Source organism: Myotis daubentonii, chromosome 7, assembly GCF_963259705.1.
Source record: "Myotis daubentonii chromosome 7, mMyoDau2.1, whole genome shotgun sequence".
Taxonomy (NCBI): domain Eukaryota; kingdom Metazoa; phylum Chordata; class Mammalia; order Chiroptera; family Vespertilionidae; genus Myotis; species Myotis daubentonii.
This window is the reverse complement of record NC_081846.1, coordinates 57,241,858-57,263,243: the sequence shown is the minus strand read 5'-3', so window position 1 is coordinate 57,263,243 and position 21,386 is coordinate 57,241,858. Positions and strand designations below refer to the sequence as shown.

Genomic DNA, 21,386 nt, shown 5'->3' with positions numbered 1-21,386 from the left:
TTGAATAGTATGCACATTTTCTGTATTCATTCATCAGCTAATAGACATTTTGTTTATTTCTACTTTTTGGCTATTGTGAATAATGCTAATATATCTCAGGATTTATGAGGGGGGAAATCCCACTGTTTTGCTCTGAGCATTTTTAGTTTGGGGGTCAGGGAAAGACACAGGAATGGTAGGGATTTCCCCTTAGCTTCTCTACCATCCTCCTCCTGCGTAACAAAGGCTTGCCTTCTTTCCTTTCTCCTTTGCTTTCTGTTATAGTAAATCCATCTATATTACTGAGCTAGTTGTCCCTGTTGAGTTACTTGTAAGTGCATAGTAGGTACCTATGTGGGAGTCCTGTGGTAGTCAATACAATGTAGCTCCCCTGTTTTCTTTCTTAGTGTTGTATTTGGTCACTAGTAACTCTCTTAATGGCCAAACAAATAAAAGCTCTCAGATTTCACTTCTAATTCAGACTAAATGAAGAGTAAAGTATTTGATATTTAGATGTAATTATCAGAAATCCTCTTGGGGATCTCTGCAGTGAATATTTACTAAATGGATGCTCTTATGAGCAAATTTAGTAACTGAATTTTTATGATGCAACTTCTGTTGGAAACAGAGTAAAGAATACTGCATCTGAGAGATACAAATGAGCCTGTGGTTTTCTTGCAGCTCTACGGAAGTTGTTTATCTGCAGCAGTTTGTTCAAGCACAGTTCTTCCAGAAGGCATTTTAATTATTATTTCTCGATGTCATTATTGTCACAAGCCAATTTCATCAGGGACATACATAGCTAAATGGTAACTATCTCTACACATTTGAATTAAACGTATAAACTAAGTCTTCTGTAAGGCAGGTGAGCCGCAGGTAACTGAACCAGGATTCCATTAAGCTACATTTTAACAAGAATGTAACCATGTAGAATTTGGATTTTAAGCCCCAAGTAGTTTTCATAGGTAATAAAATCTTTTTTGTACCTAGAACATTATATAACAAAATGTTTTAACATAATAAATAAATGTTTCATAATGAATTGCCTATTTCTTATACTGAGCCTTTTAAAATGTTAAGTGGATGATATGGTTAGAAGAAACCCAAGAAGAGAACAAGTTTATGTAGTTCGCATCAAAGTTCCAGATTATTTTAAGATTTTTAAAAATACATTTGCTTAAATATGGAGGCAGCCCAGCTGTATTAATTTTTCTGATTAACGAAGAGAAAAATACTTGTTAAAATTTAGAGGCCTGTGCATCTAAAATATATGTACCATGCCTTTGTTTAATTATCTTTAAAGAGCTATGTTAATTAAAATAACATTATTTCATTTTTCTATAATTTTTCACAGTTCACATTTTACAATTGCTATTCTTAAAATAAATAACAGTGAAGAATTATTGCATCAATACAAGAATAGCCCCCACCCTTAGTCATTAGGTTTTTTGTGATCATTTGTACATATTTATAAATTATAACATAATTTAAATAGGTTATATAGTATATTTCAAGTTGTTTCCTGAAAAAGTTCTCCTTCACTATTCTATATAGGGATTAATAATTACTTTATTCATATATCTTCTCATTACTATCATTTTGGGTTTTATCTGTATTCTTTCATCTGTATCAAGAAATGTTAAAAAATACTGAGAAGTATAGCTACTACGATATAACAATTTATGTACTCACATCACAGAATTGAAAATTATTGATAATTCCTTATTGACATTTTTAAAAAATAGACTTTATTTTGAGAGCAGTTTTAGGCTCACAGAAAAACCGTGCAGTAAATACACATTGTTTTCAAATACTCCCTGTCCACACCCGTGCCTCTCTCTCTCAGTATCCCCCACCAGAGTGGTATATTTGTTACAAATGATGAACCTACACATCATTATCACCCAAAGTTCATAGTTTACATTAGGGTTCATTTTTGATGTGCATTCTATGGATTTAGAGAAATATAATGCATATATTTACCATTATAGTATCATACAGAAGAGTTTAATTCTGCCCTAAAAATCATCTTTACTCCATCTATTTATTCCTCTCTCCCCTATAACTCCTAGCAACAAAAATCTTTTTACTGTCTCTAGTTTCTTTATAAGAATATCATATAGTTAGAATCATACAATAGGTGGCTTTATCAGTCAGTTACTTTCAAATTGTAATAAGCATTTAAAGTACCTCCATGTCTTTTCACAGCTTGAAGCTCATTTCTTTTTAGCACTGAATAATATTATGTTGTCTAGATGCACCACAATTTATTTACCTTTTATGTACTGAAGGACATCTTGATTGCTTTGATTTTTAGCAATTATGAGAAAAGTTACCATAAAGATCTTAACATAGGGTTTTTTTTCCAGTTTTTTTCAAGAAAAACTATTTTATATATAATAATGTTACATGCAATAAACATTAATATCGCAAGAAAAATGATTTTAAATATAATGTTACATGCAATAAACACCAATTATTCAAGAAAAATTATCTTACATATAATAATACTACATGCAATAAACATTAATATTTCAAGAATAAAAGGATTTTAAGTATAATAATATTACCAAAACTGTACTGACATAGTATGATATCACAAAAGTTGTAGGAAATATTAAAAATCTGCAAATAACAGGATTACTTCTATTCTAGTATATTTTTCCCCCCTCTGGTTCTATTTTTGTTCATTAGTTTATGTTGTTCATTATATTCCACAAATGAGTGAGATCATATGATATTTATCTTTCTCCAACTGGGTTATTTCACTTAGCATGATTCTTTTAAAGTCTATTTTGTCAGATATGAGTATTGCTACTCCAGCTTTTTTATTTTTATTTTCCATTTGCTTGGAAAAAATTTTCCATCCCTTCACTTTCATCCTGTGTGTGTCTTTTGTTTTGAGGTGAGTCTCTTGTAGACAGCATATAGTTGGGTCATGTTTTTGTATCCATTCAGCTACCCTACACCTTTTGATTGGAACATTTAAGCCATTTACATTTAGGGTTATTATTGAGAGGTATTTATTTATAGCCATTTTAATTCTGTATGGCTAGGTTTCTCTCTCTGTTTCTTTTTCTCATCAATCTCTTTAGCATTTCTTGTAATGCTGGCTTGGTGATGATGAACTCGTTTAGCCTTTTGTGGGTTTTTTTTGTTCTGGGAAGCTCTTTATTTGACCATCTATTTTGAATGATAGCCTTGCTGAATATAGTAATCTTGGTCTCAGTTCCTTGCTTTCCATTACCTTGAGTACTTCATGCCATTCCCTTCTTGCTTATAGAGTTTCTGATGAGAAATCAGGTGTCAGCCTTATTGGAACTCCTTTGTATATTACAGTTTTCTTTTCTCTTGCTGCCTTTAAGATTCTCTCTTTTTCTTTAATTTTTGGCATTTTAATTATGATGTGGCTAGGTGTGGGTCTGTTTGGGTTCTTCTTGTTTGGGGTTCTCTGTGCCTCCTGAACTTGTGTGACTTTTTTCTTTACCAGGTTAGGGAAGTTTTATACCATTATTTCTTTATTCTTTTTAAAATATATTTTATTGGTTTTTTACAGAGAGGAAGGGAGAGGGATAGAGAGTTAGAAACATTGATCAGCTGTCTCCTGCACACCCCACACCGGGGACGTGCCCACAACCAAGATACATGCCCTTCACTGGAATCGAACCTGGGACCCTTTGTCCGCAGGCCAACACTCTATCTACTGAGCCAAACCAGTTAGGGCCCATTATTTCTTCAAACACCTCTATTACTTTCTCCCTTTCTGTCTCTTCTGGCACACCTACCATTCTAATATTGTTATGTTATTTGTGTTATCTCATTCTTTATCTCAGACTGTTCTTTTTTCATAATTACTATATCTTTTTTCATACTATTGAGCATTTTTAACGTCATTACTCTGAACTCCGTTTCAGATAATTTCTTATCTCTGCTTCATTTATCTGTTCTTCTGGAGAATTCACTAGTTTTTTCATTTGGGGGTTGTTTCTTTGTTTCCTCATTTTGGTTGTCTGTGTGGATTTGTGACTATGTTTTAGGTAGATCCTTTATACCTCAATCTCTAGTGCAGGACAGTGTTAAAGGCTGTTTCTGACTAATTGGATCAGGCTAAGACTCAAAGCCTCCAGAGACCACCTCTGTCTATAGACTAATAGGATTCCAACTTGAATTACCCCCAGGCAATCATCCTCAGGTGTGGAGAGAGTTTTTTCAACAGAGTGGGGCAGTTGCTTCTGCCTGGAGGCTAATTGTTACTTTTAATTTCTTAAGTGGCCTCAGGGCAAGGTGTTTTCCAGTAGGGTGTGTCAACTGTCTGCTCCCCAGGGAAGACAGATGTCTTTGTGGGAAGGATGTCCTCCACTTTGTAAGGGAATGACTCAGTCCAGGAAACTTGGGGTTTCTGCCTTCTGAGCTCTATCCCCCGAGTCCCCAGTTCTGGGTTCTGCTCTCACAGCTCCAGGCAGTCCACTTCACCCTCCCTCTGTAAGACTACAAGGTGGGTGGCTCCACAGGGAATTTTTGTGCATTGGCTCTTTAAGAGGGTGCCCGAACTTTCAGCTGCCACTCCCTGGCAGACAGTACCCCACTGCTTTTTACAGCTAGATGTTATGTGGCTACCCTCCTCAGTTTGGGGAGCCCAGCTTTGGGATTAGATCCCAGAGTTCTCAGTGGCACCCCCCCATAGCTGAGATGTTTCTCCAGGACTTCAGCTGCCGTCTGTGGGTGCCTAGCCAGCCCTTTCGAGCCTCCTTCCCTCCTACCAGTCTCTGCGGTCTCCACCTTCGGTCCTTGGTTATCAGGGTTCTCTCCTGTGAGTTTTCAATTGATTATTTAGGAAGCCTTTGTGTATTTCAGTTGTAATTCCAGCTTGTTCCTGGGAGCATGTCCGTGCAGCATCCTCCTACTCTGCCGCCATTTTTCTTAACATAGGCTTTTATGTGGATACTAGAGGCCTGGTACACAAGATTCATGCACTCGGGGGGATCCCTCAGCCCAACCTGTGCCCTCTCGCAGTCCTGGAGCCCTCGGACATACTCAGCACTGTGGCAGAGGTGGGAAAGGCTCTGCCACCACCGCTGCATTCACCAGTGGTAAGCCATGAGTCGTTAGCCTGGCTTCTGGCTGAGTGGCACTCCCTCTGGTGGTCAGTGCCCGTCATAGCGACCAGTCGTTCCATCATTCATTCGATTTGCATATTACCCTTTTATTAAATAGGATAGTTTTCACCTCCTTTGGGTAAATACCAAGGAGTTTGACTGCTGGATCATATAGTAAGAGTATATTTAATTTATAAGAAACCACCAAACTGTCTTCCAAAGTGGCTCTATGATTTTACATTCCCATTGGCAGAGAATGAGAGTTACTGTTGCTACACATCCTTGTCAATACTTGTCAGTGTTTTGGATTTTGGGCATTCTAATAGGTGTATAGTGGTATCTCATTGTTTTAATTTGTAACTTTCATATGCTTATTTACCATTTGTATATCTTCTTTGGTAAGGTGTCTGTTCAGGTCTTTGGTCCACTTTTTAATAGAGTTGTTCATTATTGTTCCATTTTAATGATTCTTTGTATATTTTTGATAAGTCCTTATCTAATGTCTTTTGCATATATTTTCTCTCAGTCTATGCTTGTCTTCTCATTTTTTTATTAAAAACTAGAGCCCCAGTGCATGAATTCGTGCATGGGTGGAGAGACCAATCAGGCAGGGGGGAAAGACCACTGGTGGCTGGCCAGCTGGCCCTGCCCCTGGTCAAACTCCTTGTCGATCTCTGGGTGGAGGGGACAATTTGCATGTTAGCCTTTTATTATATACAATTTTTAATGTTGACATTTTTACAAGTATTTCCCTTTTTTCTCTCCTTTGTCCACCTCCATTTCCCCTCCACTCTCCCCCTCCCTCTCCATTGGCCTTCACCAAACTGTTATCCATATCCATGGGATATGCATATATATCCTTTAGCTAATCCCTTTACCTTCTTTATCCACTCACCCTCACTCCCATCCCCTCAGTTACTAGCCACTCAGCCTCACTCCCATCCCCTCAGTTACTAGCCAGTCTGTTCCATGTATCCATACTTCCAGTTCCATTTTTTTTAATTAAATCTTTATTGTTCAGATTATTACATTTGTTCCTCTTTTTCCCCCCCATAACTCCCCTCCTCCCAGTTCCCGCCCCATCCTCCACCCTCACTCCCCACCCACTGTCCTCTTCCATAGGTGCACGATTTTTGTCCAGTCTCTTCCTGCATCTCCCACACCCCTTTACCCCCCAAGAATAGTCAGTCCATTCCCTTTCTATGTCCCTGATTCTATTATGATCACCAGATTATTTATTCACTTGATTCTTAGATTCACTTGTTGATAGATGCATATTTGTTCATAATTTGTATCTTTACCTTTTTCTTCTTCTTCTTCTTAAAGGATACCTTTCAGCATTTCATATAATACTGGTTTGGTGGTGATGAACTCCTTTAGCTTTTCCTTATCTGTGAAGCTCTTTATCTGACCTTCCATTCTGAATGATAGCTTTGCTGGATAAAGTAATCTTGGTTGTAGGTTCTTGGTATTCATCACTTTGAATATTTCTTGCCATTCCCTTCTGGCCTGCAATGTCTCTGTTGAGAAATCAGCTGACAGACAGTCGTATGGGTATTCCCTTGTAGGTAACTGGGTTTCTTTCTCTTTCTGCTTTTAAGATTCTCTCTTTGTCTTTTGCTTTTGGCATTTTAATTATGATGTGTCTTGGTGTGGTCCTCTTTGGATTCCTTTTGTTTGGGGTTCTCTGCGCTTCCTGGACCTGTAAGTTTATTTCTTTCACCAGGTGGGGGAAGTTTTCTGTCATTATTTCTTCAAATAGGTTTTCAATATCTTGCTCTCTCTCTTCTTCTGGCACCCCTATAATTCTGATGTTGTTACGCTTGAAGCTGTCCCAGAGGCTCCTTACACTATCTTCGTATTTTTGGATTCTTTTTTCATTTTGCTTTTCCAGTTGGGTGTTTTTTGCTTCTTCGCGTTTTGAATCTTTGACTTTATTCTTGCGCTCCTCTGGTCCGCTGTTGGGTGTCTGTATAATATTCTTTATTTCAGTCAGTGTATGCTTAATTTCTAGTTGGTTCTTTATCACAACATCGAGGGTCTCATTAGATTTCTTGAGGATCTCACTACATTTATCGGCGGTCTCACCAGTCTTTTCGAGGGCCTTACTAAGTTTATCGGCAGCTTCTAGACAGTTCTTGAGAGACCTTAAAAGTGTGGTTTTGAGCTCTATATCTTCCATTTCTGACATTTGCGTCCTGTTTCTTTGTCTCCGCATTTTTTTATCTTTTCTTGGTGCACCCCCCTAGTGGTCTTTGTGCGCAGTCTTGTAGTTAAGCCTTGATTGTTGTCGGTAATACCAGGGGTGATTTGACCTCCAGGCTAACTGGCTATGAGAGTCAGCTGTGTCTGCAGTGGGAGAGCTTCTGTGCTGGATCTCTAGGGCGGTGCTAATCTAGCATTTGCCTGAGGCTATCCGGCAAATGGTTCTGCGCCGGGCTTGGGCGGGGCGGGTCCCCGGGGATCTACAGGGCGGGCAGAGCGAGCAGTTATGGCTGCTCTCAGTTCCGTCCCTAGGGGCTCTGCCTCTCAGAGTCCCAGCAACCGCTGCAAATCTCGGAGAGAAAGCTGCCTTCGAGTTCCGACCGAAGCCAGACAGTCCCGCTTCTCCCGTTTGAGTCTGGGTCCCCAGAGACTCGCCCGGAACTGGAGCTCAGAGTCTGAAACTCCCTCCCGATTGAAAACAACAACCGCGCCCTCCGCCGCCAGCCCGCTCCACTCGCGCACTCTGCACCTGAGTTTTTCACTTCAGCACTGCGCCTCCTCTGAGTCTGGGTATGATATTCTCTTTCCTCCTAGTTGTAGAATTTCCACTCAGCCAGCCTTCCTGTGGTTCTGGATGATGTCTGTTCTGTCCTTTAGTTATATCTCTGAAGTGGTTGTTCGAGGCAGCAATCTTCGGCGTTAACCTATGCCGCCATCTTGGTTTCTCCAGCTCCAGTTCCATTTTGTTCATTAGATGAATGAGTAATCTTGCTTATTCTTTTTGGTTCTATCATTAGTTTGTTTTTGTTTATTTTTAACTGAAATAACTCTGGGATGTTTATCTTAAAATAGTACAGTATATCACAACACAAAATATACCATATTAATCTATTTTTAGAATGAAAATATTTTAGTATTATGACAAGTATGTAAAAGAAACAACCTTCTATATATGATATATAATAGATACTAAATTATCTAGATCTGCAACTTAGGGTAAGTGAAAGCCCAAACAAATGATACTAATATACTAACAGTACTTTCTATTTTCACATTTCCTTGAGTGACTCTGTTTTTTCTTACCTCTGCAAATGTTTGTGATATCTTCTAAATTTACTCAATAAATAATAATGCCTATTCTTTATTATAGAGATACAAAGATACAAAAGCCTAGAAATTTCCAGTTTTGCAGAAGAGCTCATTATGCATAACTAGCAAAATGACAAATACCTTAGTAGCAGCATAAATATATGTCAGCATTTTATTATTTTTAATTTTGTGAAGAGCGCTGTGTTGATCAGATTACATTATCTGTCCTGACTTTCCCAGGAAGCCTTATCTTGGTGTCTTTGTTTCTCATATCCTTAGGTGAAATACTTGTTTATAATTATATTACAGGGGAAGAGAACAATAGCCATTGAGCACCTATTGCATAGCAGACACTTGTGCTAGATGTTTTGTGCCCATTATCTTCTGTTTAGTAGGGTTTCCATTTTGGTGGGGGTTTTTGTGTTTTAGTTTGCTTTGGTTTTAATTATTGCATACATGAATTTAACATGAGGATGATATTTTCCCCTAAAAATAGTGCTCTTCTATTGATTTTCCCCTGGAATGTCAGTAAGTGTTTTAAGAAAATTTCACCTCACTTAACTCTACCACCCCAAATAGACACAGTCTGTACAAAACCATGCTTACTAAACAGGGACCATTGTAAAACCCCTTGGTCCCAGTCCGATCTCCACCACCATTATTCTGTCTCTCCTTTGTGGCGTCTGTAGTGGCTACTATTTCTGTTCTCAATCTACACAAACATGTTACAAGAAGTCAAGTAGATATTAATTCAGAGATTTTGGAAAACAATTTGAAAAACATATTCTCCAGTTCATTATTTTAAGGGGGAAGGTTTACCATTCCTTCACCTAATCACTGTAACCTCCATCGTGAAATAAAGGAAGGTTGATGTTAAGTTCACATTCTCCTTAACCTTTCAGAGAACTACTACTTGTAGAGCTCTAAACCCGTGATGTATAGAAAGGGAAATTTGAAATGTGATTGCCTAAAAGTGAGAGCCATCTATGAGTACATTTGCAGCAGTTAATCAGCTGCTGTAAAAATGAACATGGCACATCTGCCAAGGGGGATAAAAAACAACTGACTAATTCGCCAGGCTCTGTAGTGACTGAATTGTTATTATAGCTGTCCTCCCTAAGGCTTCACAATCTATTTAATAACAAATCAATCTAATCTGTTTCTTGCATAGATTTTTCTACTCAGCTATTGTGTTATTCCACAATTAAATATGGCGAAAAGCACTCTAAAACTGGCAGGAGAAAAAGCCTGTAGGCTATAGATTTTCACAGCTAAAAAAAAAAAATCTTATATTAAACAACTGTACATTTTAACCACAGTCAGATAGTTTAGATACAACATTTGGTTTGCATTAATAAACTGCTTATAATCTAAGGAGGAATGTCTTTAGAGAATATGTGTGTGTTAATTTCTTTTAGTCTTTTTTACTTAATTGGAAAGGAACAAAAAACAGCCAATTATTCTAGGAGCCTGTGATGTGTGGTCTCTGCTTCAGAACATGCCAATTAAAGGTTAATCTACCACAGACCCTCTTTAGTTACATTTTCAATAATGGTGCTATTTGAGCCCCAGAGAAAGTTCAAGTTACCTTAACCATGATATAAGCATCAGTGCGTAGGCAGTACAAAATCTGTTTTCTGAATCAGGAAAATACTTTTTCAGTAAAAACTTATTTGTAATCGTTAAGTGCAACAGTATTTTATTATATTCCATATGAACATAAACACAAAGGTAGAAATTATATTATTGACTAGAGTAACATATTAAGAATAAGTCCAGAAGTTAAACTCTTGGGTGAATTTTGCAACTACTAACAAAATAATGTGTCTAGATCAGTGATCGCCATTTCTAAAATTGTTAGCTAAAAAGATGTTGGGAAACTCTACAGTGAGTGGATCAGGCTCACAGCATGTGAAACCACTGGTCTCCCTATGTTAGTGTCACCTAACAGGAGACAACCAGCAGTTAGTGCTTCCTGATATGATACACTGGAAAGTACATGACATCACCTATGACACATTCTTTCCCCAAAATTGCTCAACCATCCTCCTTTTTTCTCACTTTTTTTTTTTTTAATGTGGAATTATTTCACTTGCCCTATAGAATTCCTGATGGACTGGATCTAGCTAATGTATCAGAATAATGATATGTAACATGTTCTTCTGTCTCTGTATTTCCTATGAGCTGACATTTATGAAACTGTACATTAAAACAGATTTTTAAAGACAGCAACAAATACAATGTGTGGAGCTTTGTTTGATCTTGATTCAAACAAACCAACTGTTTTTAAAAATTGAAACAAGGAATTTTAATACTGACTAGATAGTTGTTGATATTAAGAATTTTGCTGTTACTTATGCATGTGGTAATGTTATTTATTGGTAAGATGTTATGAAGTGATGAGATGTCTGCAGTTTACTTCAAAATCTTCTAATGCAGAGTACTTAGTGGGTGAAGATACAGTGAAATATGTGTGACCACGTTTTCACTTTTGTTAAAGCTGAGTACTGAATACATGGGGGTTCCCGATACTGTTCTCTTTTCTATATATGTGTGTGCTTCTGCACACTTAAATGCTGTGTAAAAAATATTTTTAAATGCTAAATGATTTGATTCTTAGTTTTCTGACTGAAACTATAGTTAAAATTTATTTCACTTTTATGGAATGAAGATTGTTATATTTCTTAATCTGAGTGATGGATCTTCTTTTCAATAGTTTAGATAAAAATCATTTAAATTGAATAAATTGTGAAGCTACACAGTATGCTCCATATACCCCAATAATGCCTTTCCCATCAATAATGTTAGCTCATGGTGGCAATGACTGGGAGAAGGAGCAACAGGGGGAAGAGAGATAAAGTTGATCAACCACTTTTCTCATTACAAACCATTGTTCCTCTTTTCATGTCTCTCCAAAGAATACTGGACCTTAAATCTGGGAATTTAAAGCAATTTTCCAACCACTTCCCTAGTCTAGTTGCCATGGAGGGTGCCTGTTCAACCACTGAATAGTGTTTACGGATCCTGTTATGCCTCAAAAATGTGGTTTTGAGAGACTTTACCCTGTTCCTCCATTATCATTATTATCATTCTTTCTCATTTATTCTTTCAGTCTCTTTTCTTTTCATTCCCCTATTCAGTAGTTTGGAAAATGTACACATTTGTGTTGATGATAAATAGAGAAGAGAAGGGAACAATGGTAGTAAGAAAACGTGGGACAGATTATGTATCCACGGGAGTGTTGGGGAGAGATTTGAAGCATTCTAAAACCACTTTCCGAGAGCCCGTACTTCTTAATACTTAGAAATATAGCATTATGCTATGCCAAATGTTGACTGTATCCTTATATGTATCCATTCTTTTTTCCAGGACAGTTATTGATGACCCTGGGTCTATACTCTGGCCCACTTGTGAATCCATTCCTCCTTCCTCACTAAAACTGCTGTTTTATGATGCTTGTCCATGAATCAAGACCTGAAAATGCTGTTACACCTTGAGAAAGATAATTTCCTTCAAAATCAAAGCAGAAATTTAAGAAATATATTATGTTCTTGGTTTTTACACTCAAAATGAGAATAAAATTTTTCTCAAGTTTAAGAAACTCTATTGTTTATAAAAGTAAATTCTTACTCTGGGTAATAGCATTTTTATATTTTTATATATTTTTTTAATCCTCACCCGAGGATATGCTTAATGATTTTAGAAAGTGGAAAGGAGAGAGAGGAAAAACCAGAGAGAAAAACACCGATGGGTGCTTCCAGTACACACCCTGACCAGGGATCAAACCCGAAACTTGGGTATGTGCCCTGACTGGGAATCCAACACACAACCTTTCTGTGTATGGGATGATGCTCCAAACAACTGAGCCATCTGGCGGGGGCTAGGTAATTTCACTTTTAAACACACTAAATTTGATAGTGCCTTTACATGAATATCAAATAATTGAATGTCAATAAAGCTTTTGCTTTTGAGTATCTGAACAGGATAAATCAAGGGAGTACGAGTTTAATAAAAAATTTAAGCATGTGATATCTTAAAATTTATTTTAAGGAAATATTTACTTAGACTTTTCAAAGCACTTTAAATTCTAAATAATGTACAAAATGAAATTGCATGCATCATAAAGCTATTCATAATGATGAAATTTTAAGGGTTTGGATTCTAGCCAGGGTATCTCAACAGCTCAGTCCTGGGCTCCGTCTCACGTAAAGCAAAGAGAAGAAAGGACCCCTGCCCGTCTCCTTCCCAGCGCTAGCTTTATTTAAAAGTGAAGATTTGAATTGTTTTATACATTTCTTTTAGAAAGAAAAAAAAATGCACGTTCGTGTGTCTTCTTTATTTTAAATTTTTTAAAAAATTATTTTTCTTTCTGTTTTCTTCACCTTTGGTTGGTTTTGGAAGAATAGAAATGAGGGAAACAATAACATTTTGTAGGCCAAGGACGCATATAATTTGCAGTAGTCTATATTCTAAGGCTGACCTTTGCATAAATAATGTCCTGAGTTATGCAGGATACTTAGGAAAGAGAGTCTGCTGTTGTGTTTAGCCATTTTACTATTTTCATCTCAGTTACTTTCACTCTTTCAAATGTCAACTGAAATGTTAGAAAACACTTCTATTCTAATTTCTACTTTGACTGGTTGGAAAACCTTTTGTGGGATGGGCTTAAACAGAAGTCATGCTTCCTGTATAATTTATGGAGACACCACAGGGAACTATTTGTCTCATTTTTGTCTAGTACTATATCCTTTTTGATCTTCCCCTTCCCATATGGTCTTCTGGATCTTTTATTCATGGATTCAAAGCACTAACACAAAATGCTTTTGTCAAAGAATATTTAACATCATCTAAAATGTGTTCACCTCCAATCCCTATGAAAGTTACTTGAATTGTTGAAAGGGCTCTTATCTAGAATTTCCTGTTCCTTTCATGTTTTTGCTGTGCTCAAATACATAATTTTCTCTTTAGGAGACTGCTCATACTATTTATTTATATCTTACCTTTTCCTGGAATTTATTTTAAATTGCTGTGTTTTTTTCCTTCAATTTTTTAATGTATTGATTGATTTTGAGAGAGAGAGAGAGAGAGAGAGAGAGAGAGAGAGAGAGAGAGAGATCAGTTTGTTATTCCACTTATTTATGCATTCATAGATGATTCTTGTATGTGCCCTGACCAGGGATTGAACCTGCAACCTTGGCATATTGGGACGACATTCTAAGGGTTCAAAAATATGGTAGAGTAGCATAAGGGAAAAGTGGAATGAAGAAAGCAAGGGTGAGAACAAAGTAGAGCCAGTAATGAGATCACAAATGGCCCCCACAGTGACTGGTTATACATTGTACTCTACACTTGCCAGCAGCCCATGGAAACCAGATCGACCTGCTAGACCACACTTTGCTGTCCCTGTTGCGTGTGATTTTTTTAAAGACTAAAAGTATGAAAGCACATTTTGTGACCATAGCCAGTTTTTTTAGGCGAAGTGTCATTGAGAGGGAATATATGTTCAAACTGAGCCTTTGTTCTTTCCTGTGTTCCATGCAGTATCAGGCCTACCTCCCTATAGCTGTTTTGTTTGCTCCTTCTGTTGGCCACACAAGTGATTTGGTTTAGGGTACAGCTGGATTGGCACACATTCATCACCACTGTGGGAAAGGAACCTTAGGCTCTGCTGCTGGTGGGTCAGGGCAGCTGCATCTTACATGAAAGACATTTTTAATTCAGGTGCCCTTTCTTTATCCTATATAATAAAAGCATAGTATGCAAATTGTCCCCTCCACTAGGAGTTTGTCTGGGAGTTCAACTGGGGTGGGGATGGGGGGGCCCTGCTGGCTGTGGCAGGCAGCCGGATTGAGTACCTAGCTGGCAGCTGCTAAGGACCCTACTTAGTGTACGAATTTCGTGCACTGGGCCTCTAGTTAATAAATATGAAAAGAGTCTCTTTGCCCTCTCCCATTTATAATGCTTTGCTTAGTTCAAGTTATGGACGTATTATGTACCATTTTCAGGACAATTTTAAACCATAACACATAGAAATAATAAACTTTGATTATGAGTATGTTGTCACGTCATGGTTTCACTTTTCCTGATTGCTGAGATCAAGTGGTCCTTTCTTAGGAAGAAGGAAACCAGTCTTCATCTAATAGACAATTGTCCAGGGTCTGATTCCACGATAAAGAGAGTACAGAGAGGAGCCTTGGTCCTGGGATGATTGTGAATTTGGAGGAAGAGCTTTTGTTTTTGTTGCTATTGTGATTGATTGTGAATAGTCAATAACTAAATTTTGAAAAGGCTTTATTTACTACCTATTTTCATGTAATGCTATGAAGGCATGCATCTTCCCAAAAACGAACATTGTTTACATTAAAATGTGAATAGCCTTGATTTATTAATTTGCCAATTAATTTGCTTTTAATTGCTGTTCACTGATTAGACAGTACCCAACTTCATTTATGAATGGATTTCATTCTAGAAGGTTGTTGATAATTAAGTTATTGGAAAATGTGAATACATCTTCCCACTGAAACTAAGTTATTATGTATGATTCAGTTTTTGTATTTGAAAATGTATTTCACATTCCACTGGAAGCTCCTGAACACAAGCTACTTGGCATCTTCAGATGAGAAATGAAGGGAATGGGATGGAGTCATTGTGGGCACGGTGCCCATAGACACATTGTAGACATTGAATAAAAGTTGGGGAAGTGTTTCGAGGAATAGATGGTTAGAGGGAGACAGGGAAGAAGCCTTTCTAATAGGGAGTTGCCCCTAAATCTAATAAAAGCAGGTTATATTCAGTGACTTAATTAACCAGAGGGATTAAGCAAAAATAAAACAAAATGTGATATGTGTGTGTGTGTGTGTGTGTGTGTGTGTACACACACATATACATACATACACACACATCAACCACAGACAACAGTGTGGTGGTAGCTGGAAGGAAGGGGGTGTGGGAGTAGGTGGAGGTGGGCAAAAGGGGAAAATGAGGACGGAAGTGACTTTGCTTAGAGCTGTAGGCGCACAATGCAGTGCGCAGATGATGCTTCATTGAGTTGTACACTTCAAACTTGCATGGTTTTGTGAACCAACATCACCCCAATAAATTCAGTTTTTAAAAAAATTCAAAACTTTTTAAAAGCAAGTTACAGTCCATGACTTAACATTTCAAAATTGCACATATTTATTGTCTGATCTCCGAATTCCAGAATAGTGAACAATTGCGAATCATTTGAAGTGAGTGATTCTAAAAGAAATAGTTTGTTCTAAATGGTATATATAATGACCAGTTTTATTTTTACTTTTTTTAAATCCTCACCCGAGGATATTTTTCCATTGATTTTTAGAGAGTGGAAGAGAGAGGGAAAGACAGAGAGAAATATTGATGTGAGAGAAACACATCAGTTGGTTGCCTCCTGCATGAGCCAGGGTTGGGGAGGAGTCTGCAACTGAAGTATGTGCCTCTTGACCGGAATCGAACTCGAACCCGGGACCCTTTGGCCCACAGGCCAATGCTCTATACACTGAGCCAAACTGGCTAGAGCAATGACCAGTTTTAACAGACCTGTAGGGTTAGTGTGAAGACAATTGGGCTGAATATAAGGGGTCAGCAAAAGGAGGTTTACACTTGTGATTACATAAAAAAGAGTTTATTCTTGTGTTTATTAATACAAGATGAGAAATAAAGGGAATGGGATGGAGTCATTGTGGGCACGGTGCCTGTATTGTATTATTTTTCATACAAATAACTAAACCTACCTTTATCCACCTCTGTATAGTCATCAAAATATACCATGACACTTTTGCTTATTTTTAATCATAATATTAGCTCAGTTTCCTAATGATTTTTATCTTGTATCTAACTTAGAGTAGGGGAAGATAATATGAACTGAGGCTTTCCATTGCCTTCACTTGGGAATGCCTTATTGGTGACAAGAGGCCTTTCAGCAGAAAAATGCTGTTTGCCTGCTTGTGACACAATGAGGCTACTGGAATTTCCTGCCTTCAGTAGAGGAGAATAAGGTGACTTGCTTAAGCAACGTAATAACTGATTTTTTTATACCTGATCTTTCAGAACAATGAAGTACTCGGTATTACTTTTTTATAATTTGTGTTACAAGAACAATATATATCAAGCACCTGCAATATACTAGGTACTCGGCACAAAGACGAGCAAAAGAGAAACAGCCTTTGCCCAGTTGGATCAATTACCATGAATTATATCCTATGATCTATAATTTCGAGATTAAAAAGTCTTGCAGAGATGTTTCATTAAAGTTAATGTAAGTTTTAAACTCAGAAGATAGTTAGTAGACTTTCATGATATTTCTAAGAAACTTGACATATTAATCATTTCTGGATGGCAGTTTAATTCATCATGTATTTTAGTATTGGCAAAAAAATGTGAACATCTTGATGGGGACACAGTTGAATAAATACCAACCTCTGTGCTAGAAAACTACTTTAGATAATAGAACTAAAAGACAAAGATTCCAGAGAAGTTGAAATTAGGTGTAAGGAGCCACTGTTAGAATCAAAGATAAAGTGCCCTCAGGAGCAGGACAAATGTGCCCTTACTGGTAGTTGACCAGATTTTCACCTTTTTTCCATCTCATCAGTCCTATGGAATTCAGGAGTGCATCAGATAAGGGACCTCACTGAAGTGCTGAAGATTAGCATTAGCTGATTGACTCCATTCTTTGGGAGCATGCTCCCTGCTTGCAGCTAATTTCAAGGCCCTGGAATGTGGCCTGCTGTGCCTCTGGTGAAGAAAAGGCAAATCACTCACAGAATTGAAGTTGAGGGAGTTCTTACTCAACCTCCAGTTTTTAACCAGCAAGAGTTCTAGTAACCACTTAGTGACATGGGGAGGGTAGCCAGGGGCTAAAAGAAATTAAAATCTTAGAACTATTGCATTGAAAGGATTGTTCCCTTCCTCTGTTCCAAGTCCTTTATTTTATAGTGTTTCCTTAAGCCCAAAGTCACACACCTTTTCCTTAAATTTAGTCAACGCCATGAAAATACTTCAATATGTGTTTTATTCTGATTTCAAAAAAAAAGTGCAAGTGTTTAAAAGAAAAATTCTTTTAATTGTGCCCCACAGAGATAACTGCTTACTACTTTGGTTTTTACTTTTTTAGACTTCTTTCTAGGCATATTGTATGTATGTATGTATGTGTTAATGCAAAAATGGGGTCACAGGCTGTTCTAGCATACAGCACAGTGATGAGAAGCCCTGACCTAGGGATCAGACCATCCTGGATTTGAATCCCAGCTCTTCCAGGTATATAACAAGTCTTTGTCCAGTTACTTTATCTGTAAAACACAGATAATCTACCTATCCCTAAGGTTGTTCTGAGTAGTATAAAGTAGGTAATATATGTGAAGTACCAGTAATCAAGCATTTAGTAAATGCTTAATAATCCAGCCTCTTGTTCCTGCCACACTGTCCCCTTCATACCATGCTTTCCTATATTGATGGCAGGGGTGGGGGAAGCAGAGGGACTCAGATATGTTTTCAAATGGGTATAAACCAAGAAAAATATATAGTTAAAAATTTCTCCTGGCTTGTAGAACCTTATATTTTTTATATAAAATTTTATGGTTTAAATTTCATAGGGGTCAGTTCAGTGGGTCAAACTGACCCCCTTAACGTTTGTGTCTATTGTATCTAGGGCTTCTTTGGAACATAAGTAAAAGAAATGACGTTCTTAACAGATTTTTTGGTTCTTTTGTATGTATGTGGAATTTGCATGTTATCACAAAAAGCAACATAGTATATCATATACAGTAAATAGCATGATTACCATATGTACTTTTGCTAGTCTATTTGTCTTATCCAAGGAGAATCTTATGTCACTTTATTTGCCTTAATTTCCAAGTAGACATACAATTTTGTCTCAAATTAATGGAGAAGGTTAAATATTTACCTTAGTTGAAAGAGTAATTTTAAATTTTGTTTCAGATTTTTATGCTTCATGTAATTAAATGTGAAAATTAAATGTGTATATGTAAAATGGGTCCACAGTTAAATTTCATGACGAAGGAAGTAAATGTTTTTTCCCCCTTCTTTTTCTCTAGCTCAACTGAAAAGTCATTTCCTTGGAGATCAGCAGGTATGAGTTTTTATCATATAAAAAATCTTTATTATGTTTTGTGTGCACGCGCACACACACACACAAATAGTTTCATAGCATGCTTTTTGATTTACCACCTCTTACTAAAAAGCCAAGCAAGCAAATCCTTTAATTGTAACAATAATGAGCTATTTTGCTTTGAAATAATAATTTTTAATATGCTTAATTTATAAAAAAATAATTGAATAGATTTGAATATGTCAATGGTAAAGAAAATAAGGTTACAGCATTGGACATCAACACTGTTAATAACCCAATAACCGGAAAAAATATTTTTAAATATATTTTATTGATTTTTTACAGAGAGGAAGGGAGAGGGATAGAGAGTTAGAAACATCTATGAGCGAGGAACATTGATCAGCTGCCTCCTGCACATCCCCCACTGGGGATGTGCCAGCAACCAAGGTACATGCCCTTGACCAGAATGGAACTCAGGACCCTTTGGTCCGCAGGCCGACGCTCCATCCACTGAGCCAAACCGGTCAGGGCCGAAAATTTTATCATAAGGAAACACAGGAGATTCCCTCACAAAGGTTATTGTATAATCTGGGCAAGTTGGCTAACTATTTGTATAAGTCAAGGTTTTTTCTTACACAGTGTTTCTCATACTCAGAAGAGTTACCTGAAATGGTCATTTTCTTTATGTAGAATATCTGATAGCTTCTCATGTAGTCTGGAAGCTTCTTTTTATTTTTCAGTTTTACCCTAAATTCACCTCATACAAAAGATGAATTGAGAAGAGCATCTGCCACTTCCAGAAATATTTAATGTCTTAGCTTTCATTCATTGAATGTTTATTGAGCAGTCACATCATGGACCTAGTACTGTACACATTGCTGGTCAGACAGTGATAGGCACAACACACATATGTCCTCACCTGCCAGGAGCTTATAATGTAAAGGATGTATACATCCTAGAATCGGCTTTGATATCTAAATACTTTGGCAGTTTTTAAACAAGGCTTGAATTGCTTAAGACTCAGGTCACCAAATGCCTGGTATCTGCCTGACCCTGGTGCCAGCAGTCTTGTGTTACTTACAGTGCATACAAGGCACTCTGCTGTTTATCAAGGCGCTATTTCCAAGAACTGTAGTGTTTGCGCAAACCCTCGAGTAGGCAGAGACATGTGAAAAGTTATCTAATGAGACTTACAAAGAGCGGTTCAATACAGGGCATGCCATGAAATGATATGTGGTTAATTGCCAACTAAGTATTATGTGGGAAGCATAGTTATAAACATACAACCTGCCTCTGAGAGAGCTTTGCAGACAAGATGGGCCTGGAACTCAGGGCCTGACGTAAAGAGAGCGTTGTCATTAGGCAGCAGAAGAGAGAGCAGAAATGTCACTTGGAAACATTTAAAACTGGTTTGGGAGATGATAAGATGTGCAAAGACTAGACAGCCACAATGGGTCAAATTATAGAGATCTGCAAATACCAGGGATGTTGAACTCTCTCTTGCAGGTTTTGGGGGAGCCACTGAAATTCCTTTGAGCAGAAAGTCACCTGACAAACATTCTTCAGAGCTATGAACTATTAAAAAGTGACTTGAAAAATTCAGTTTAAAGAAAAATGCTAGGCACACCATACTGCATTTGTTAATTGGCTTTGGTGAAACTTTACCATTTAATATAAATTTCTTCTGTTAGTTCATCTTTAATACTGCATCATTAATTTATTCCAAAACTGTTTCTTGAGAGCCTTTAATAGCTGTCTTGCACATAGTGTCCATGTTTAAATCAAGTATCCTTGACCTCTTCAGTGAACGTATATACTGTGTACACCTACAATTTGGGGCTGGGGGGATGCTTTAAAGAAAAACTATTAAGTATATACATTATCTTCAGGTTTCTAATTTTTCATTCTCATAACATTGTGGTAAACATCCCTGTATATAAAATTATATCTGCATCTTTGATTTACCTTAAGCTAGATTTTTTCAAAATATATTTTATTGATTTTTTTACAGAGAGGAAGGGAGAGGGATAGAGAGTTAGAAATGTTGATGAGAGGGAAACATCGATCAGCTGCCTCCTGCACACCCCCTCCTGGGGATGTGCCTGCAACCAAGGTACATGCCCGTGACTGGAATCGAACCTGAGACCCTTCAGTCCGCAGGCTGACGCTCTATCCACTGAGCCAAACCGGTTAGAGCTTAAGCTAGCTTTTTAAGAAGAAAATTATTTAATGTATATGAAAATTTTTCAAGGCTCTTAATAACTGTAACCAAGTTGCTTGCCTGAAAAAGATTGTATTCTCCCTCCCTTAAGGGATATGAGGTTGATCCTCTCATATTCTCTCATTAGTGTCATCATTTATATTTCTAATTATCTACAAAATATTAAAGTACCTCTGTATTGCCCCTTTCTATTGAAGGGTTAGTGTTTGACAGGTGAGAGTTCTCTGTAGCCCAAGGATAATAGCTGTATCCTCCAGGGCCGTCAGGAAAACTGAGCTGTTGCCATAGCTGAATATAGGGATTTGATACAGGCAAGTTATAGTTAAGAAAGTGTGGTGGGTTGGAAGGTTTCGGAGAGTTGAACAGCATGATGAAGCACCCAAGAGGTTAATCATATTAATGGAAGCTGCTACCATTTCTAGGATTGCAAGTGCAAAGGGCTTGGTGGTTTGGAGGTGGGGCAGGGGGCGTTTTCCAGCATTAACTGAAACCACGAAGGAGATACAGCCTCACCAGAATGTTGCCTCAAGTAGAGCTGCAGAAACGCCCTGGCTTTTCCGTGTTGTCCTCCTCCTAACCCACAGCAGTCTGCCATGCTGAATTGAGCGGGAGTGACAGGTGTAGATTTTTAACTACCAAAAAGCCAGGAGGCACAGTGCATAATTGTGTTGATTTACATATAGAGAGCATGACCTTCAATTATGAAGAC

At 37.5% G+C, this 21,386-nt stretch overlaps 1 protein-coding gene across 12 annotated transcripts in view; it reads left to right on the top strand.

The window, feature by feature from the left end:
- PKP4 (plakophilin 4) overlaps positions 1–21,386 on the top strand; it is a 252,543-nt gene that overhangs the window by 149,412 nt on the left and 81,745 nt on the right. For all 12 annotated transcript variants that reach the window (XM_059704374.1, XM_059704372.1, XM_059704377.1 and 9 more), the window contains one exon: positions 18,443–18,477. In XM_059704374.1, the coding sequence (XP_059560357.1) occupies positions 18,443–18,477 (35 nt within the window). The remainder of the gene's footprint in view (positions 1–18,442; positions 18,478–21,386) is intronic.